Here is a 16,307-nt window from a genome sequence, read left to right as displayed (position 1 = left end):
ACCGAGAGGCAGGGTCAAGCCCCTCGCCACTGAGAGGCAGAGCTGGCTTCCAGCCCTGGCAGCCCAACTGGAGCCCATCTTCTGGCTCCAGGGCTCTGCCTCCTCCACACACACCGCCCAGAGCCGCCAAGACAAGCACTGACGGCCGGCTGCAGCCCCTGTAACAGGCACACACTGCCTGTCCGCCTAGCTTTCTCCAGCTCCACATGACAGACGAACGCCTGGAAGGTGGTGAGGCTCACAAGCCTGCTTTCAGGCCACACCGTGCTCACGAGCTCAGCAGGCAGTGAGAAGCTGGGGTCACCTTTATGAATGAGAGGCGACACTGGTGTAAAGCAACAACTCAGGTTAAGGACAGAAGCTTCAAAAAACGTGACTAGAGTCATGAAGTCTTTAGAACGATTATTTATTTCCATCACTCCCACTTGTTTCCCGGGCCCTGTGGCTTCATGAAGGAGGAAGTCAGCACCCATTCCAGACTCCCTACGCTGGAAGGAGGGCCCGCAGGGTTGAGGGGGCTCAGGAAGGCTCTGGACTTGGGCCGGCGGGGGGCCCCACGGCTCTACAGGCTCTGCCTGGCTTCTCCGATGGAGAAGCGCCAACTGCTGGCCTCAGCCCCGTGATTCCCTCCCTGTGCTCCAGGGCCGGACACGGACCAATCAGACCTAATGCTGGAAAGGAACTTCTGAGATGAGCTCCACAACGTGGGCCTGAATTTTCCAGGCAGCCACGCAGAGGCAGCTGATGGTGCGGATGCCCCCTCACACTGCCGCAGTGGTGAGGACGCCTTCCAGAGATGGGGGCTTCTGCTCACCAGCTTCAGAAGGACGCAAGATGACGAGGGAGGAGAACAGCGCGGGGCCGGGCTCTGCTTCCTCCCGGTGCAGCTGTGCCTTCCGGATGGCAGCCCCCTCCCCGTCCCCCCGGGCTGGCCTGCAGACCCTGCCAACGGCCGCAGCTGCTGCAGGGGGGCAGCCCGGGGGCTGGGAGGCGCACACCGCTGGCCGGCAGCTGGGGCCCGGCCATGGGGCCGGCAGCCGGCTGGGGTCATTTGTTGGCCACGGCAGAGAGCTGGTCACGGATGCGGCCCAGGCCGTCTAGCATAGTGTCCAGCGTTTCCTTACTCAGCTCCACAGTGACCGCTGAGATGGAGGGCTTGTCTCCACACAGACTAGGATCTTCTTGGATCTGAAAAGAGAACAGGGCCCAAACGTCAGAGCCGCCCCTCTTCCCACCGTCCTGGAGGTGAGCCCTGGAGCTGGGAGCCGTCCCCCGTTCCGGTGAACCTCTAAAGACAGGCTTTTTGCTCAGAGCTCCACAGAGTCCTAGGCCTGGTACCCTTTAGCAAACGAGGAGACGGAAGGAGAGTTGCAGGGGCTTGGGAGAGCAGTGCTCAGGGCGGGTATGGGAGAAGCCAAGGCTCACCCACCCCTCGGACCCCTGACTCTCAGCATCCGAGTGAGGAGATACTGTAGGGGCCCATACGGGTACTTGACGCAGGGGGCTCCAGGGGCAGTGAGGATCCACTGGGATGCAGAAAAAACATTACAGCTCCTAGCTATATTTGTTTCTTTAAAAACAAAAGTCACCTCTACTAGTGTTTAAAAACTTGCACCCTTACTTTTTCATCTTCTTACAGGAGCTGAGTTTCTGGGTATGTGGTTAAGTAAATACGGCATCACTAAACAAGCCCTCACCATAGAGAGTGTGGTTTAAAAAGATTCCTGAAAAGATCTGTAGACTGAAGGTAACACCGGGGAGGCCAGAGTGTGCGAACAAGGAAAGGGACTGTTGCTTCTCCAGCCGCTCACGGGAGCTCCGGCTCAGCCGCGTCACAAACTGTGGCAGCACAATCGACCGGACAAGCAGTGGCCTGAGGGACACCAAAATTATCAAGAAGGCAATCTGAAATCTGATGGCACGCCCCCACTTGTGAAAGCTAAACTTCCCCGTTAGTGTAGAAGGTAAACTTCAGGGAGCAGCAAATCCTTTTTAAAACTTGTGTTTTGTGTTTGTCTTATCCTTTTAAAAGTTCTACTTCCGGTGTATGATTTATTATGTCTGTAATATGTTAGTACAGTAGTGACCATGTACTTGACAAATAGAGACCGCATCTGGGAGGTGCTGAATTTTTTTCTACGGGGTCAGAGGTCCCAGAGCTTTGGAGACTGGTATTTTCGACAGCGCGCGGGGGTGCTGCGTCACTGTGGCCCCTTCCTTCCTTCTCACGAGCCCGGCAGTGGACGCACCTTCATCTGCAGCAGGCAGGTGGGGACGGCCATGCGGCTGATGCTGTCGGAGGAGGTCTTGATGTCCACTCTCCAGTCTAGGTCAACCAGGCGCGGCAGAGAGACTGTGAAGGAGACGGACCAGCTCAGAGCCCCTGCCGCTCCCTTCACCAAGCCCTTACTCTGGGACAGACAGCCCGGAGGGCTGGTCATGCTCCTGAGCCACAGGACAAGTCTCCGAGGGAGACGAAGTCAGGGGCCTTCCTCGCCACGGCTCTGTGCCACCTGCACTTGGCACTGATTGATGGTGGGTGCACGGCCAGGTTTCTGCCTGCACACACGAGCCTCCAGATGCCGGCACAAAATGAGAGACGAATTTGGGATGAGGTTAATGCACGTTGAGTTTCAGTTACGAAGTCTGGCTGCCTGGCAGAGTTCGAGCCGGGGCCAGGAAGGAAGGGTAGGGAGGAAGGCGGGACCTTGGTACTCACTCTGATTTGCCTGGGCTTCCAGTCGCCAAGTAGAGCTGTTTAAGAGGGAAAGATGAGGAAAAAAGAATGGAAAAGGGATGAGAATTGATCATGAGCGAGGCCTGTGGACCTGGGCCTCTACCCCTTCTGGAATCCTCGAGCCTATCATCACTCCCTGACAGGAAATGACCACAGAAACGTCCGCTGCGTGGCAGAAGCAGTTTCTTGTTTGTTCTACATAGCTCAGTGATGTTAAGGCCAGAAGCACTGTTAGTGTTCGTAGCTTAGGAGGCAAAAAGAAAGAAGAGGCTTAATGCATTGTGTTCTTGTTGTGTTACCGTTCTCGGAGATGAAGCAAGAAAAGTGAACCAATGGGGCACCCGGGTGGCTCAGTCGTTAAGCGTCTGCCTTCGGCTCAGGTCACGGTCCCAGAGTCCTGGGATCGAGCCCCGCATCAGGCTCCCTGCTCCGCGGGAAGCCTGCTTCTCCCTCTCTCACTCCCCCTGCTTGTGTCCCCTCTTGCTGTGTCTCTCTCTCTCAAATAAATAAAATCTTTAAAAAGAAAAAAAAAAGTGAACCAATGCTCTTTTATTGAGCATCTACTCCACAAAGCACTGCCTTTTATGCAAAACACACCCAAATAGACCCGTCTAATGCTACAGCAAAGAGCGTCATAGTGAGATGCTAAGCAGAGGCAGGATAAAATGTGGCCACGTGTGAGAAAAGTTTCTAAATAAACAATAAAATCCCTGACAAGCAGAGATTATCTCTTATTACTGCCTGAGAATTCTGGTCAAGCCTGCTGCTGACCAGTAGCTAATCAGTTCTGCTTAAATTGTATGTATCCAAAGGATTTGCCAAGAAAATATCTAGATAATTCACAAAAGAAACAAAAATGACCAATTAAACATGTGAGAAAGATATCTGACATCACTAGTATCAAAGATAAATAAACCGAAATGGGGCGCATTTGCCATTTGTGAACTGGGGGAGAATGGGGAACCGGCTCCCTTGGGGCCGATGAGGGTGTGGGGGGAGGGGCACGCTCAGGTCCTCCTCCTAGACCCAGTTGGTGCAATCTTCCTGATGGTCAACTTGAGACTAGAAAGCAGAAGCCTCACTCTCATCTTTAACCAGTAAGCAGATAATTAAGCACGTAAGCAACGTTTCCACAGTCAACTGAAGTGAAAACTGCCAATAGCCTAAACATCTAACAGCAGGGAGTTTCTTAACTCAATTTTATGTAATGTCTCCATATAAAGAATATATTTAGCCACTAAAAAGGACACTGAAGGTAAGTATTTATTGACCTAAAATATCATTATGTGAGCATTACAAGCAACTCTCAAGAAATGAGCACTTACACATGTTCTAGGATGATTTTCGTCAGCAGGTTTTTGAGGTTTTGGTGGAAATTTTCAGGAAAGAGAGCCAGGATCGCCTCAGCAGAGGACAGGTCACGGAACACCGCCAGCCTGGTGAGGCGGTGCAGAGCCTGGAGCAGCTGCAGGACAGGCCCGTGGTGAGAAGCAGGGCAGGGGGCAGGGCTCTCCGCCCCGCCCGCCCCCCCCTCCCCGCGGCGGGGGACACAGCCTGCCACGCGCCGCCACGGTCGTCCCAACAGTCCCATGGGTCCTGAGACCTCGGTCCCAGACACTGATGCCCACGTGCCCTGGCCCACCTCTAAGTTCACCTGTTGTTTTAGAAGACAGGGGTAGCTGCCTGACATAGGAAGCTGTCAACGTGCCAGAAACTTCTGCTTGGGAGCAAAGGGTTAATAAGTCCCCTTTGCTTGTGCACAGAATCTGACCTTCAGTTCACTTTCTAGCCTGTTCCCTGGGAACAGGAGGGAAAAGAAAAGTCAGCTGTGTTACTAGGCAACGCTGCTGTGGCCACCCACCGCACCTGGACTGGGAGTTCTGCACGAACCCCCGGGGGCCCAGAGCCGTGGGCGGCTCCCCTGAGCATGGCCGCGTGCCACCTGCCAGACCCTGAAGCTGAGCTCACGGACCTGCTACCAGAGGTACTGGCTCTGGCTGGGTTTGGGCTCTAAATCCAGGGTGTCCTTGCCCCTAGGCTGTCACCGAGGAGGGTGAAGAAAACAAATGGATCCCGGGGGAGCTGTGCTGACTCCCCTGGGGAGGAGGAGGGCCTGGTACTGCCCTGCCCACCCTACGTCCTTCCTACAGACAGTTGCCAAGGATGGCCCGCGGCCAGCTTGTGAAGGCAACAATGCTCAGCTGAAACTACCACGACTCTCTGGAGGGAACTGCTTTAGGGCTTTCTCTGAGGCCCTGGGAGGCTGCTCAGCTGCAGAGGCACAAGGTGAGAGGTGAGGGGATGTTACCCGTCCACTGATGAGGGGTGAGGTCAGTGCATCAGTGCTGCAGCCTCCCTGCCCTCCAGGGTGGCAGTTCTGCGGTGTGTTCCCCAGGGTTTCTTACAGGATGCCCAGTTTGAGCCCCGCTACCCACAGCAGGGCCCGCCCATCAGCACATCCTTTCCCGGCTTTGTCTCTCCTCCCTGTTCGATGGTCCCTACTCCCTCCTTTGCGTGTTCTAGACTCATCTCCCCAGGAAATTACTTGCAACCACTCTGAGCCTCGGGGTCTACTTTTGGGGAAGCCAAACTAAATCCTCAACTCACTTCCATCATCTGGATGCTGCCTTTTACTGTTCTACAGCTGATTTCAATGAACCGAGCTCTGGTTTAAAAATAGTAATAACAATAATAATGCAGGCCTGTTTGAGTGAACTCCTATTTTAGAAACATATTTGCCCTAAAAAGAGAAGGCCGTGAGTACTGCATAAACCGAGTCACCTCACTCTTCCTCTTGGCCACCAGCTGAGGTCAGGTGGGGTCCAGCAGCATGTCCCCTGAATCATACTCAGGCCCCAGTGCCCCCAAAGAAGTCTGTCTAAGCCATCTGGCTGACAATCTATCAGCAGCAGCAAGTTAGAGGGCAAGAAAATCGCAGAAAGGTTGGCTTTTGTCCACACAGTCTAGGGAACAAGTCTGAAAAGGAAATGGACGGGACCTCTGGTCCTTGGTATAGTTCACCCACCCTTGCCTTCTTTATCATAAGGAAGTGAAGGTTCAAAGACAATAGCTTTTAAGTTCACTAGCATTAAAATAAAAATCTATTTTAAGTTTGTTATAATGTCAACAGACATTTCAGGGGAAAAATTTCCTTGAAATGTGGCAATGATTGGAAAGTTAAGAAAGAGACTAATGAGCTGAGAAGCCAGTGGCCAAAGGTCATTTCTGACCATACTTACTTGCTCCGCTTCCTCCTGGGTCACAGACAAGCTGGAACATGTAATATCCAAGAGTTGTTTTGAGCCAAGGGCTGAACTGGAAAAGCTCTCTTGGCACAGCTGTCTGACAACATCTCTTGAGGAGGCCTGTGAATTAATTCACAGATGGGGAGGAAAAAAGAAACACTCAGACTCTGAAAATACACGTTTCAGAACATAATACTGTCTCAGTCATAGTGTGATACCTTTGAGACTCAAGATTTAAAGGTGCACAGGACATCTCCATTTCCAGGGCAGTGACATAGATGTCATTTGTCTTATTTTCCCTTCTCAGCACAACTGAAAGCGCTGGGCACTATGTGGAAAACAAACGTAAGACCGCTCCGAGAGGGAATGGGGAGAAGACGGACCTGCTGTGGGCCTCCCCCTCCAGACCAAGAAATGACATGGTGCTGAGTCTCCTGGATTTTCTTGTTGCTCATATATCCCGGACTTCGAGCTAAAGAACAGGGCAACCCAGAATGCCAATGGGTACACAAAAACAAAACAAACAAACAACTCCCGACAGATAAATACCCAAAGGACCAAGAAAGCTTAGCAAGACTGAAAACTGTTATGTGAGAATGGCTCTACTGAGCCAAACACCACAGAAAAACCTGTAGCCCCACTCCCACCTATGTTAGCAAAGGCTGAGTGGGGAATGCAGACTTCTACCCTTTTGAGGCTACAACGAGGTATCCCAACACCCCACCCAGGTGGTGTCAGAGAAGGCTAAGTAGGGAGCTGGGACCTCATCCCCACCGACGGGCAGCTAGTCCCACCACCCCTTGGTATTAATAGTAACTACATGGGGGCCAGAACTTCCACCCCTGCCCAGTAGTAACGAGGAACCCCCACTTTTGCGTGTCAGTAGGAACCAAGGGCAGAACCTGGACTTTCATCTCCATCTGGTAGTAATGAGGCAGAAACCCTCCAGAATCTCAGAAGATAACACAAGAATGCCCAGGTTTCAACTGAAAATCATTCATCATACCAGGAGCCAGAAAGATCTCAAACTGAATGAAAAAAGACAATCATTAGATGCCAATATCGAGATAACAGATGTTAAAATTATCTGACAAAGATTTTAAAGCAGCCATGGCAAAAATGCTTCAACACCTAAATACAAACATCTTTGAAATAAATAAAAAAACCAGAAAGTCCCAACAAAGGAACAGAAGATACAAAGAAGAACAAAATGGAAATTTTAGAACTGAAAAATACAATAACCAAAATTAAAAAGTTCGGTAGATGGGCTCAGCACCAGAATGAAAGGGGCAGAGGAAAGAATCAGTAAACTGGAAGACAGAGCCACTAGAAATCACCCAGTTTGCACACTGAAAACAGACTGAAAATAATGAACAGAGCCTCGGGGATCTGTGGGACTATACCAAAGAATCTAACATTCATGTCATTGGAGTCCTAGAAAGGGAGAATAAAAGAGGGAAAGGCTGAAGAAGTACTTAAAGAAATAACGGCTGAAAACTTTCCAAGTTTAGCTACAGACATAACTGTATGTGTTCAAGAACCTAAGCATATTCTCAACAGGATAAATCCAAAGAAATCCATACCAAGACACACCATAATTAAACTCCAGGAAACTAAAGGCAAAGAAAAAAATCTTGAAAGTAGTGAGAGAGAAACAACATCTTATCTATAAGGGATCATTAGAATAATAGCAGATTTCAAATCAGAACTCATGGAAGCAAGAAGGAAATGGCACAATATTTCTCAGGTGTTGGAAGAAAAGAACTGTCAACCAAGAATCCTACACCCAGCAAAAAATATCCTTCAGAAAATGAAGAGGAAATCAAGACATTCTCAGATGAAAGAACACTATGAAAATATGTCACAAGACAAATGACGTTCTCTTAACAGAAAGGAAACAATAAAAGGAACCTTGGAACCCTGGAACATCAGGAAGAAAGACAGAACACAACAAGCAAAAATATGGGAAAATCCAATAGACTTTCTTTCTCTTGAATTTCTAAATTCTGTTTAAGGATGAAGCAAAAATTATACCACTGTCCAATGCGGCTCTAAATGTATGCGGAGGAAATATTTAAAACAATTATATTACAAATGACATAAAGGGAAGTAAGGTTTCTATACTTCAGCACTAACTGGTAAAATGATGACACTGATAGATTGTGATGTTACATATATAAATGTAATAACTAGAGGAACCACTAAAAACGTTATAAAAAGAAATGCATTTTAAAATGCTACAGATAAATCAAAAGGGAATTCCAAAAATATGTTCAAATAACCCACAGGAAGGCAAGAAAAAGTAAAAAGAAACAAAAAACATAAAAGAGCAAATAAAAAAATTAAATGGCAGACTTAAGCTCTAATATTCAATAATTACATAAGCTGTAAGTGGGAAATTAAATATGAGTTGCAAATATGATTCAATTAAATGCTGTCTATAAGAAACACTCTTCAAATATAATGATAGAGACAAAAGTAAAAGGATGGAAAAAGATATATCATGCAAATATTAATGAAATAAAATCAGGAGTGGCTACAATAATATCGGACAACGTAGCCTTCACAGCAAATTACCAGAGGCAGAAAGGGACATTATATAATGATGAAAGGTTCTATCTCCTTTTTTTTTTTCAAAAGATTTTATTTATTTATTTGAGAGAGAGAGAATGAGAGATAGAAAGCACAAGAGGGAAGAGGGTCAGAGGGAGAAAGCAGACTCCCTGCTAAGCAGGAAGCCCGATGTGGGACTCGATCCCGGGACTCCAGGATCATGACCTGAGCCGAAGGCAGTCGCTTAACCAACTGAGCCACCCAGGCGCCCCGAAAGGTTCTATCTCCTAAGGAGACATCCTAACTGTGTATGCACCCAGCAAGAGAGCTAGAAAACATGAGAAGTAAAAAAGAGACAGAACTGAAAGGAGAGACAGACAAGCCCACAAATATAGTTGGATACTTCAACACTGTCTTTCAACAATTGATAGAACAACTAGACAGATATTCGACAAGAACACAGAAGATTTCAACACCACCATTGATCAATCTAACCAACGCTTATGGAACACAAAACAGTAGCAACAGAATACACATTCTTTTCAAGTGCCCACTGAACATATACCAAGATAGATGATATTCTGAGCCATAAAACAAACCTCAACAAATTTGAAAGAACTGAAATCATATTGAGTGTGTTCTTGGTGACCACAATGGAATCAAACTAGAAATCACCCACAGAGAGATGACAAGAAAATATCCAAACATTTGGAAACTTAAACACACTTCTAAATAATCCACAGATCAAAGAGGAGCCTCAAGGGAAATTTTAAAAATTATACTATAAAAATTATGCTAAATACATAAAAATGAAAAAAAAAACCCACAAAATTTTTGGGACACAGCCATGACAGTGTTGACAGGGAAATTTACAGCATAAAACACATATATTAGAAAAGAGAAAAGTTCTCAAATCAATAATCTAAACTCCCACCTCAAGAACATAGAAAAAGAAAAGCTATATAATAAACCCAAAGGAAGAAGGAAGGAAACAACAAAGAGCAGAAACCAATGAAATTGAAGATGGAGGGAAAAAAAGGGAGAGAGAGAGAGAGAAATCAATGAAACAAAGAACTAGTTCTTTGAAAATATCAATGAAATTGACAAACTTTTAGCAAGACTGGCAAAGTTAAGCAGAGAGGAGACACAAATTACCAATATCAGGAATGAAACAGGGCATATCACTACAGACCCTAAGGATTTCAAAAGGAAAATAAGAACCACAAGCAACTCTATACACATAAATTTTGGCAGCTTGGACAAAATGGATAAATTCCTCAAAAAACACAAACTACCACAGTTCCCCCAATAGGCAACTGATAATTTGAATAGCCCTATAATGATTAAGGAAATTGAATTCATAATTTAAAACTCCCCCAAAAGAAATCTCCAGGCCCAGATGGTTTTGCTGGACAATTCTAACAAACGTTTAATGAAAGAATTAACTAATGCTACACAATCTTTCTTAGGAAACAAAAAATGATGGAGCACTTTCCAATTCATTTCATAAAGCTAGTATTACCCTAACATCAAGGGCAGACAGACTGTACAAAAACAAACAAAAAACAACTATAGTCCAATATCCCTCATAAAAATAGATGCAAAAGCCCTTTAAAAAACATGAGCAAATAGAGTTCAGCAACATATAAGAAGAATTATTCACTATAAGCACGTGGGATTTGCTCCAGGAATGCGAGGCTGGTTCAGTATTTAAAACAAAAAACAAAACAAAACAAAAAAACCTATGTAATCTACCATATTAACAGGCTCAAGAAGAAAATCACAAGATATCAATCAATGCAGAAAAAGCAGTTGACAAAATTCAACATCCGTTCTTGATGAAAACTCTCATAAAATTAGGAATAGACAGGACCTTCCATAATTTTATATATAGCATCTACAAAAAACCTAGAGATAGCATTTTACTTCATAGTGAAAATCTAAAGTTAGGAACAAGGCAAGATTGTCTGCTGTTACCACTCTTATTCAACATAGTGCTGAAAATTCTAGCCACTGAAATAAGTTAAGAAAAAGGAATAAAATATATACATATCAGAAAGGTAGAAACAAAAGCTGTCCCTATTTGCAGATAACATGATTGTCTACACAGAAAGTCTCAAGGAATGTACAAAAAAACTACTAGAATAAGTGAGTTCACCATGTTTGCAGATATGAGATACATATAAAAATTAAGTTGTATTTCTGTATACTAGCAATGAACATGTAAACACTGGAATTAAAAATACATTTATCAGGGCCACCTGGCTACCTCAGTCTGAAGAGCATGCGACTCTTGATCTCAGGGTTGTGAATTCGAGCCCCATGTTGGGTGTAGAGATTACTAAAAAATTAATAAATAAACTTTTAAAAAAGATTTTATTTATTTATTTGAGAGAGAGAGAGCACGCACAGGGGAACTCACAAGCAGAAGAGGGACAAGCAGACTCCCTGCTGAGCGTGGAGCCCGATATAGGGCTCCCCCATACGGCAACCATGAGATCATAATCCAAACCGAAACCAAGAGTAGGGCACTCAACCAAGACACCCAGGTGCCCCCAAAATAAATAAACTTTAAAAGAATAAATAAAAATTAAAATATAGGGGCGCCTGGGTGGCTCAGTCATTAAGCGTCTGCCTTCAGTTCAGGTCATGATCCCAGGGTCCTGGGATCGAGCCCCGCATCAGGTTCCCTGCTCTGCGGGAAGCCTGCTTCTCCCTCTCCCACTCCCCGTGCTTGTGTTCCCTCTCTCACTGTTTCTCTCTCCATAGAATAAGTAAAATCTTTTAAAAAAATTTTAACATATCATCATTTGCAAGTGCTCAAAAAAAGAAAAATACTATGGTATAAATCTAGCAAAACATGTACAGGACTTGTATGCTAAAAAATTACACAACATAGATGAAAGAAATCAAAGATCTAAATATATGGGGAGATACATCGTGGATTGGAAGACTCAACACACTAAAGATGTCAATTCTCCCCTAATTGATATACAAGTTTAACACAACTCCTATAAAAATCTCAGCAGGTTTTTTTAAACATAGACCAAATCATTCTAAAATTATATAGGAAGGCAAAGAAACTAGAATAGCTAAAATAATTCTGATAAAGAATGAAGTAGGAGAAATCAGCCAATCTGATTCCAAGACTTATTACATAGCTACAGTCCTCAATACTGTGAGGTATTATCAGAGGAATAAACAAATAGATCAATGGAACAAAACGGAGAATCCTGAAATAGACCCACACAAATTTGTCCAACTGATTCTTGACAAAGTTGCAAAAGTAATTCAATGGAGGAAAGACAGCACTTTCAACAAATGGTTCTGGAACAACTGGACATTCACAGGCAAAAAAAAAAAAAAAAAGAAGAACCCCTCAAACTGTCTTACATGCATTATACAAAATTAACTCAAAATTGATCATGTACTTAAATGTAAAATATAATGTAAACATAAAACTATACAACTTTTAGAAAAAAGAGGAGAAAATTTGGAGATCTATGGCTTGGCAAAGAGTTCTTAGACATGACACCAAAAGTACAATTCATAAAAGGAAAAATTGTTAGTAAATTGTACTTCATCAAAATGAAAACTTCTGCTCTGCAAAAGCTCCTGTAATGAGTTGGTGTCCCCTAAAATTCATATATTAAAGTCCCAATTCCCAGTACCTCAAAATGTGATCTCATTTAGAAACAGAATTGTTGCAGATGTAATCAGTTAAGATGAAGTCATAGGGTGGACCCTATTCCAATAGGACCGGTGTCCTTATTAAAAAGGGAGATGTAGAGGGGCTCCAGAGTGGCTCAGTCAGTTGGACACTGGACTCTTGATTTCAGCTCAGGCCGTGATCTTGGGGTCATGGGATCGAGCCCCATGCCAGGCTCTGTATACTCATAGATCCTGCTTGTGATTCTCTCTCTCTCTCTCCCTCTACCTCTTCTCACCAGCCCCCCATCCCCCAGAGGGTAAGGAGAGGGTGAGGGCAGAGGGGAAGTGGACGTGGATATAAAAGGACAAAAGGAAGGATCCTGTAGTGATGGCAACGTTCTGTATCTTGAGTGTATCCAAGTCAATATCCTGGTTGGGATATCATACTGTAGTTTTGCAAGATGCTTCTATAGGGGGAAACTGGGTAAAGGGTAAATGGGACCTTTCTGTATTACTTTTAACAACTGTATGTAAATCTATAATTACCTCAAAATAAAAACTTTAAGTCATTTTTTCAAGATTTTATTTATTTATTTGAGAAAGAGAGAGAGACAGCAAGCATGGGGGGAGAGGCAGAAGCAGACTTCCTGCTGAGCAGGGAGCCTGATGCAGGGCTTGATCCCAGGACCCCAAGATCATGACCTGAGCTGAAGACAGATACTTAACTGACTGAGCACCCCTAAGTAATTTTTTTAAAAAAGAAAATACATAGAATAGGAATGAGAATGAATTAACTATTGCTACATAATAGCAAGCATAAAAAGCCTGGAATAAGAAACGTATATGCTGTATTATTCCATTCATGTGAAGTTCAAACATGGGCAATATTAAATTGATTTTAAAAGCAAGGATAGTGGTTACTACTGGGATGAGTGAGGGAAGTAACAAAGGAACAACAGAGAGACTTCTGCAGTACTGGTAATATTTTGGTTTTGACCATAGTGATGGTTACATGGGTGTGTAATAAATCATTGAGCTATGCATTTATGATTTGTGTCCTTTTACGTTACACATTACTAATACTATTTTAAAGTATTAAAAAAGTCCATACCATGATTAGGCATTGGGTGGGGAGTGGGCAGAATGAGGGGGGAAAGGCCCAGGGCTGTGAGCTGAGAGCCATAGGTTTCCAATCTCAGCTTTGTTACTTCATTCATTAATTCACATAACAGCTATGTACAGAGCACATGCTATGTGCCAGAAGTTGAGGATACACTTGTTAGGGATACATTTGTGAATATCATAGAGTAGTTGCTTTGAGGGATGGAGAACACAAGTGAACACTGCTGGGATTGTTAAAACAAAGGAGGGACCATTGCATGAACCAATCGATGATGCCGTGCCATGAATTGCTTAGTGTTATGAACTCAACCCTTTTCATCTGGAGTTAAAACCAAAAAAAGATAAGTCCCAACTGGATCTTACATTCTGCAAGAAAGGCAGAAAACAGGCAAATAGACGCCTAATGTCTACAAAGGAAGATAAAGCCGCCCCTTCTTCCATAAGGGAAATTAGAAATTAAACAAGTAATTCCAGTCCATCGTTTCATTTGGTTTTAAGAAGCCTCACAATCTTTCAAATGATTATCAGGAGAGTGTCTGGGCCTTTACACAGGTCAAAGCAAGTACAGAAAACCCGGGACTCGGGAAACAGAACGCCCACTTCACTCAGGGGGCCGAGAGTTAGCAGAGGAGGGAGATTTCTCAACCATGGAGCGAAGAGGGGCTGCGGGACGAAAGGGGGAACCGGCAACGTGGATCTAGCACTTACCACCTCAACACACCAATCCTGAACACCAGCCCAGAGACCTTTAGTAGGGGGCATCGGTACAGCACCTTCACGTCCGTTATCTTATCTGTGCCCCCACCATCCTGTCAGGACGGTATTAATTTCGAGCCCGCTTTCTAAAAGCTCGGAAAGGCGCAACGACGCAGTCACCCAGAGAGGCAGTAGCAGAGTCATGGCTCCAAATCAGGGTCCACTTGGTCCCAATTCCCATTCCGTCCTAAGGCCTGGGGACAAAGGCCCGCCTCAGGATGTCCCCACCCCTCCAATTTACCTTCAGCAGGCTCTGGAGCGCCGCGAAATTCTCCGCTGTCAACGCGGCCATCTTCCCCAAGTCACCTGACGGCGACACGCGGGGAAGATCGTCACGTGGTTCCGAGGGCGCCGCAGGGCATGCTGGGGGCTGTAGTCCTTCGGGATGGCGACGGCTGCCCGGGTTTTGGCGCTGCGGGATGGAGGGGGGGCGGCCCATAGGACGCGATCGCCGGATGATGGCTCAGCCTGGGGACTCTAGGACAGTGGAGTCTGGAGGACGCAGGTGTGGGATAGTTTTCCCGGGTGGAAATTGGCTTGGCTTGGCTGGTCTACTTACCAAGACAGGGAGAACTGATTTTCCTTCACCTGTGTGGGTGGGCTGGCTGATTTGGGGAATGCACCTGCAGGTGGTATTCACACCCTTATGTAGTCCCGTCCCACACTGTACCAGGATTGGTCTGTGTGGCCAATATCAGGTGGCAGAAGTAAATTATTTATAAAAGACTGCAGTTTTGGGGTATTCTCTTTTGTCTGCTCCTTTTTCTTGAATCTCTTGCTCTGGGGAAAGTAAGCTGTCATGTTGTGAGCAGGCCTCTGGAGAGGTCCTTGTGGCAAAGAACTGAAGCCTCTGGCCAATAGCCAGCAAGAAACTAAAGCCTGCCAACAACCTCACTACTGAGTTTAGAAGCAGATTCAGTAGCCTCCGCAGAGCTCTGAGATGACAGTAGCCTTGGCCAACACTTTGACTACCACCTCTTGAGACTTTCAGAACCAGAACCACCCAGCTAAGCCACTCCTGGATTTCTGGTCTTCAAGAACTGTACGATTGTAAATGTTTGTTGTTTTAAGCCATTAAGTTTGGTAATTTGTCCACAGCAATAATAACTAATACATGGAGGCAATACAGTATAGAGACTTTAGAATTCCACCTAAGTTTGAATCCCAACTCTACATGTTATTAAGTGAATCTTGAGCAAGTTCTCAAACTTCTCTGAGCCTCAGTTTCCATATCTGTAAAATGATGTCGATCACACCTACTGCAGAGAGCAGAGCTGAGTGATAGGTGATGCCCCTGGGAGGTTATTCAGCTCTCCTGGCCCTGTGGGCAAGTATGTTATGAGGGGATCCCCCAGGATCCAGTCAGTGATGGGTAGGGCCTGTGACCCTGCACCATGTCATCCTGTTTGGGTAGGGCTTCCCAGACTGCCACTACCATGACCATGATGCATTTGAAGGTTTGTCTATGGTCTGGGGAGCTTACAGCAATTCCTAAACCATAAATGTTTTCACAGAAAGGAACAGAATAGAATAACGGAATTTATTTCCATAATTTGGTCCCACTACATGGTTTTTGTTAGGCCTCATCTGATTTCTTTCCAATTCTAGGTCTATGAATTTATGCTTACTTTCATTTATTTAATAAACTTGACATGAGCCAGGCTCTTTTCCTCATTTCTAAGCTTCTCACGCTAACTGATTTACTTACTTCCTATAATAATCCTATGTGATACACACACACACACACACACACACACACACACACAATACTATTATTTTTCCCATTTTACATATGAGGAAACCGAGGTACAGAGAATACAGAGAAGTTAAGTAACTTGTCCAAGGTCACAGCTAAGTAGTGGCAGAGCCCAGAATCAAACTCGAGCAGTTGGGCTCCACAGTCTGTGCTGTTAATTGCCAAGCTGTATATGTCTCCTTGTCTTCCCATAGCTGAAGACTATGAGCTGAAAATGCATGCTTCTTCTGTCTGGATGTCTGACCCCCTTCCCAAGGGGGCAAGAACAATCTGAGGGTGTTCCTGGATAATCAGCCCAGTGATGTGATGAGAGACAAGATAACGAATGGAGGGGCTACCTTTGGAAAAAGACTCAGGTTCAATTCCTGGCTCCTGTGTGCTTCTGGCAAGTTACTTCATCTCTCTGAACCTCAGTCTCCTCATCTGTAAAATGGAAACAACAATTAAAATACCTTTTGATGATTATGGGGAGCTCAAGGATGATTTA

The 16,307-nt window shown here is 45.2% G+C and overlaps 1 protein-coding gene across 1 annotated transcript; it reads right to left on the bottom strand.

Annotated features, from left to right (window-relative positions):
- Positions 1 to 392: 392 nt before the first annotated feature.
- Positions 393 to 14,378, bottom strand: COMMD9 (COMM domain containing 9). Its single transcript, XM_028111342.2, has 6 exons — positions 14,306 to 14,378; positions 5,977 to 6,102; positions 4,063 to 4,202; positions 2,720 to 2,754; positions 2,250 to 2,353; positions 393 to 1,188 (listed from the first exon to the last, which is right to left on the bottom strand). Exons 1-6 carry the CDS (start codon positions 14,354 to 14,356, stop codon positions 1,048 to 1,050), a joined length of 597 nt encoding a protein of 198 aa, XP_027967143.1. The 5' UTR covers positions 14,357 to 14,378; the 3' UTR covers positions 393 to 1,047.
- Positions 14,379 to 16,307: the final 1,929 nt, after the last annotated feature.

The sequence above is a fragment of the Eumetopias jubatus genome, unplaced genomic scaffold (assembly GCF_037043125.1).
Source record: "Eumetopias jubatus isolate StellerSeaLion01/CBP00866 unplaced genomic scaffold, mEumJub1_p1.0 scaffold_13, whole genome shotgun sequence".
Lineage (NCBI taxonomy): Eukaryota > Metazoa > Chordata > Mammalia > Carnivora > Otariidae > Eumetopias > Eumetopias jubatus.
The sequence above is the reverse complement of the archived record's forward strand: the minus strand, read 5'-3'. Positions and strand labels throughout refer to the sequence as shown.

What these genes read in the sequence shown, in the direction of transcription:
- COMMD9 (XM_028111342.2), bottom strand. Translation starts at nt 14,356, where the DNA reads ATGGCCGCGTTGACAGCGGAGAATTTCGCGGCGCTCCAGAGCCTGCTG. An exon ending in CGCTCCAGAGCCTGCTGAAG is followed by an intron (nt 6,103 to 14,305) that starts GTAAATTGGAGG and finishes ATTAATTCACAG; the next exon opens with GCCTCCTCAAGAGATGTTGT. An exon ending in CCTGCCTGCTGCAGATGAAG is followed by an intron (nt 1,189 to 2,249) that starts GTGCGTCCACTG and finishes TTCTCTTTTCAG; the next exon opens with ATCCAAGAAGATCCTAGTCT.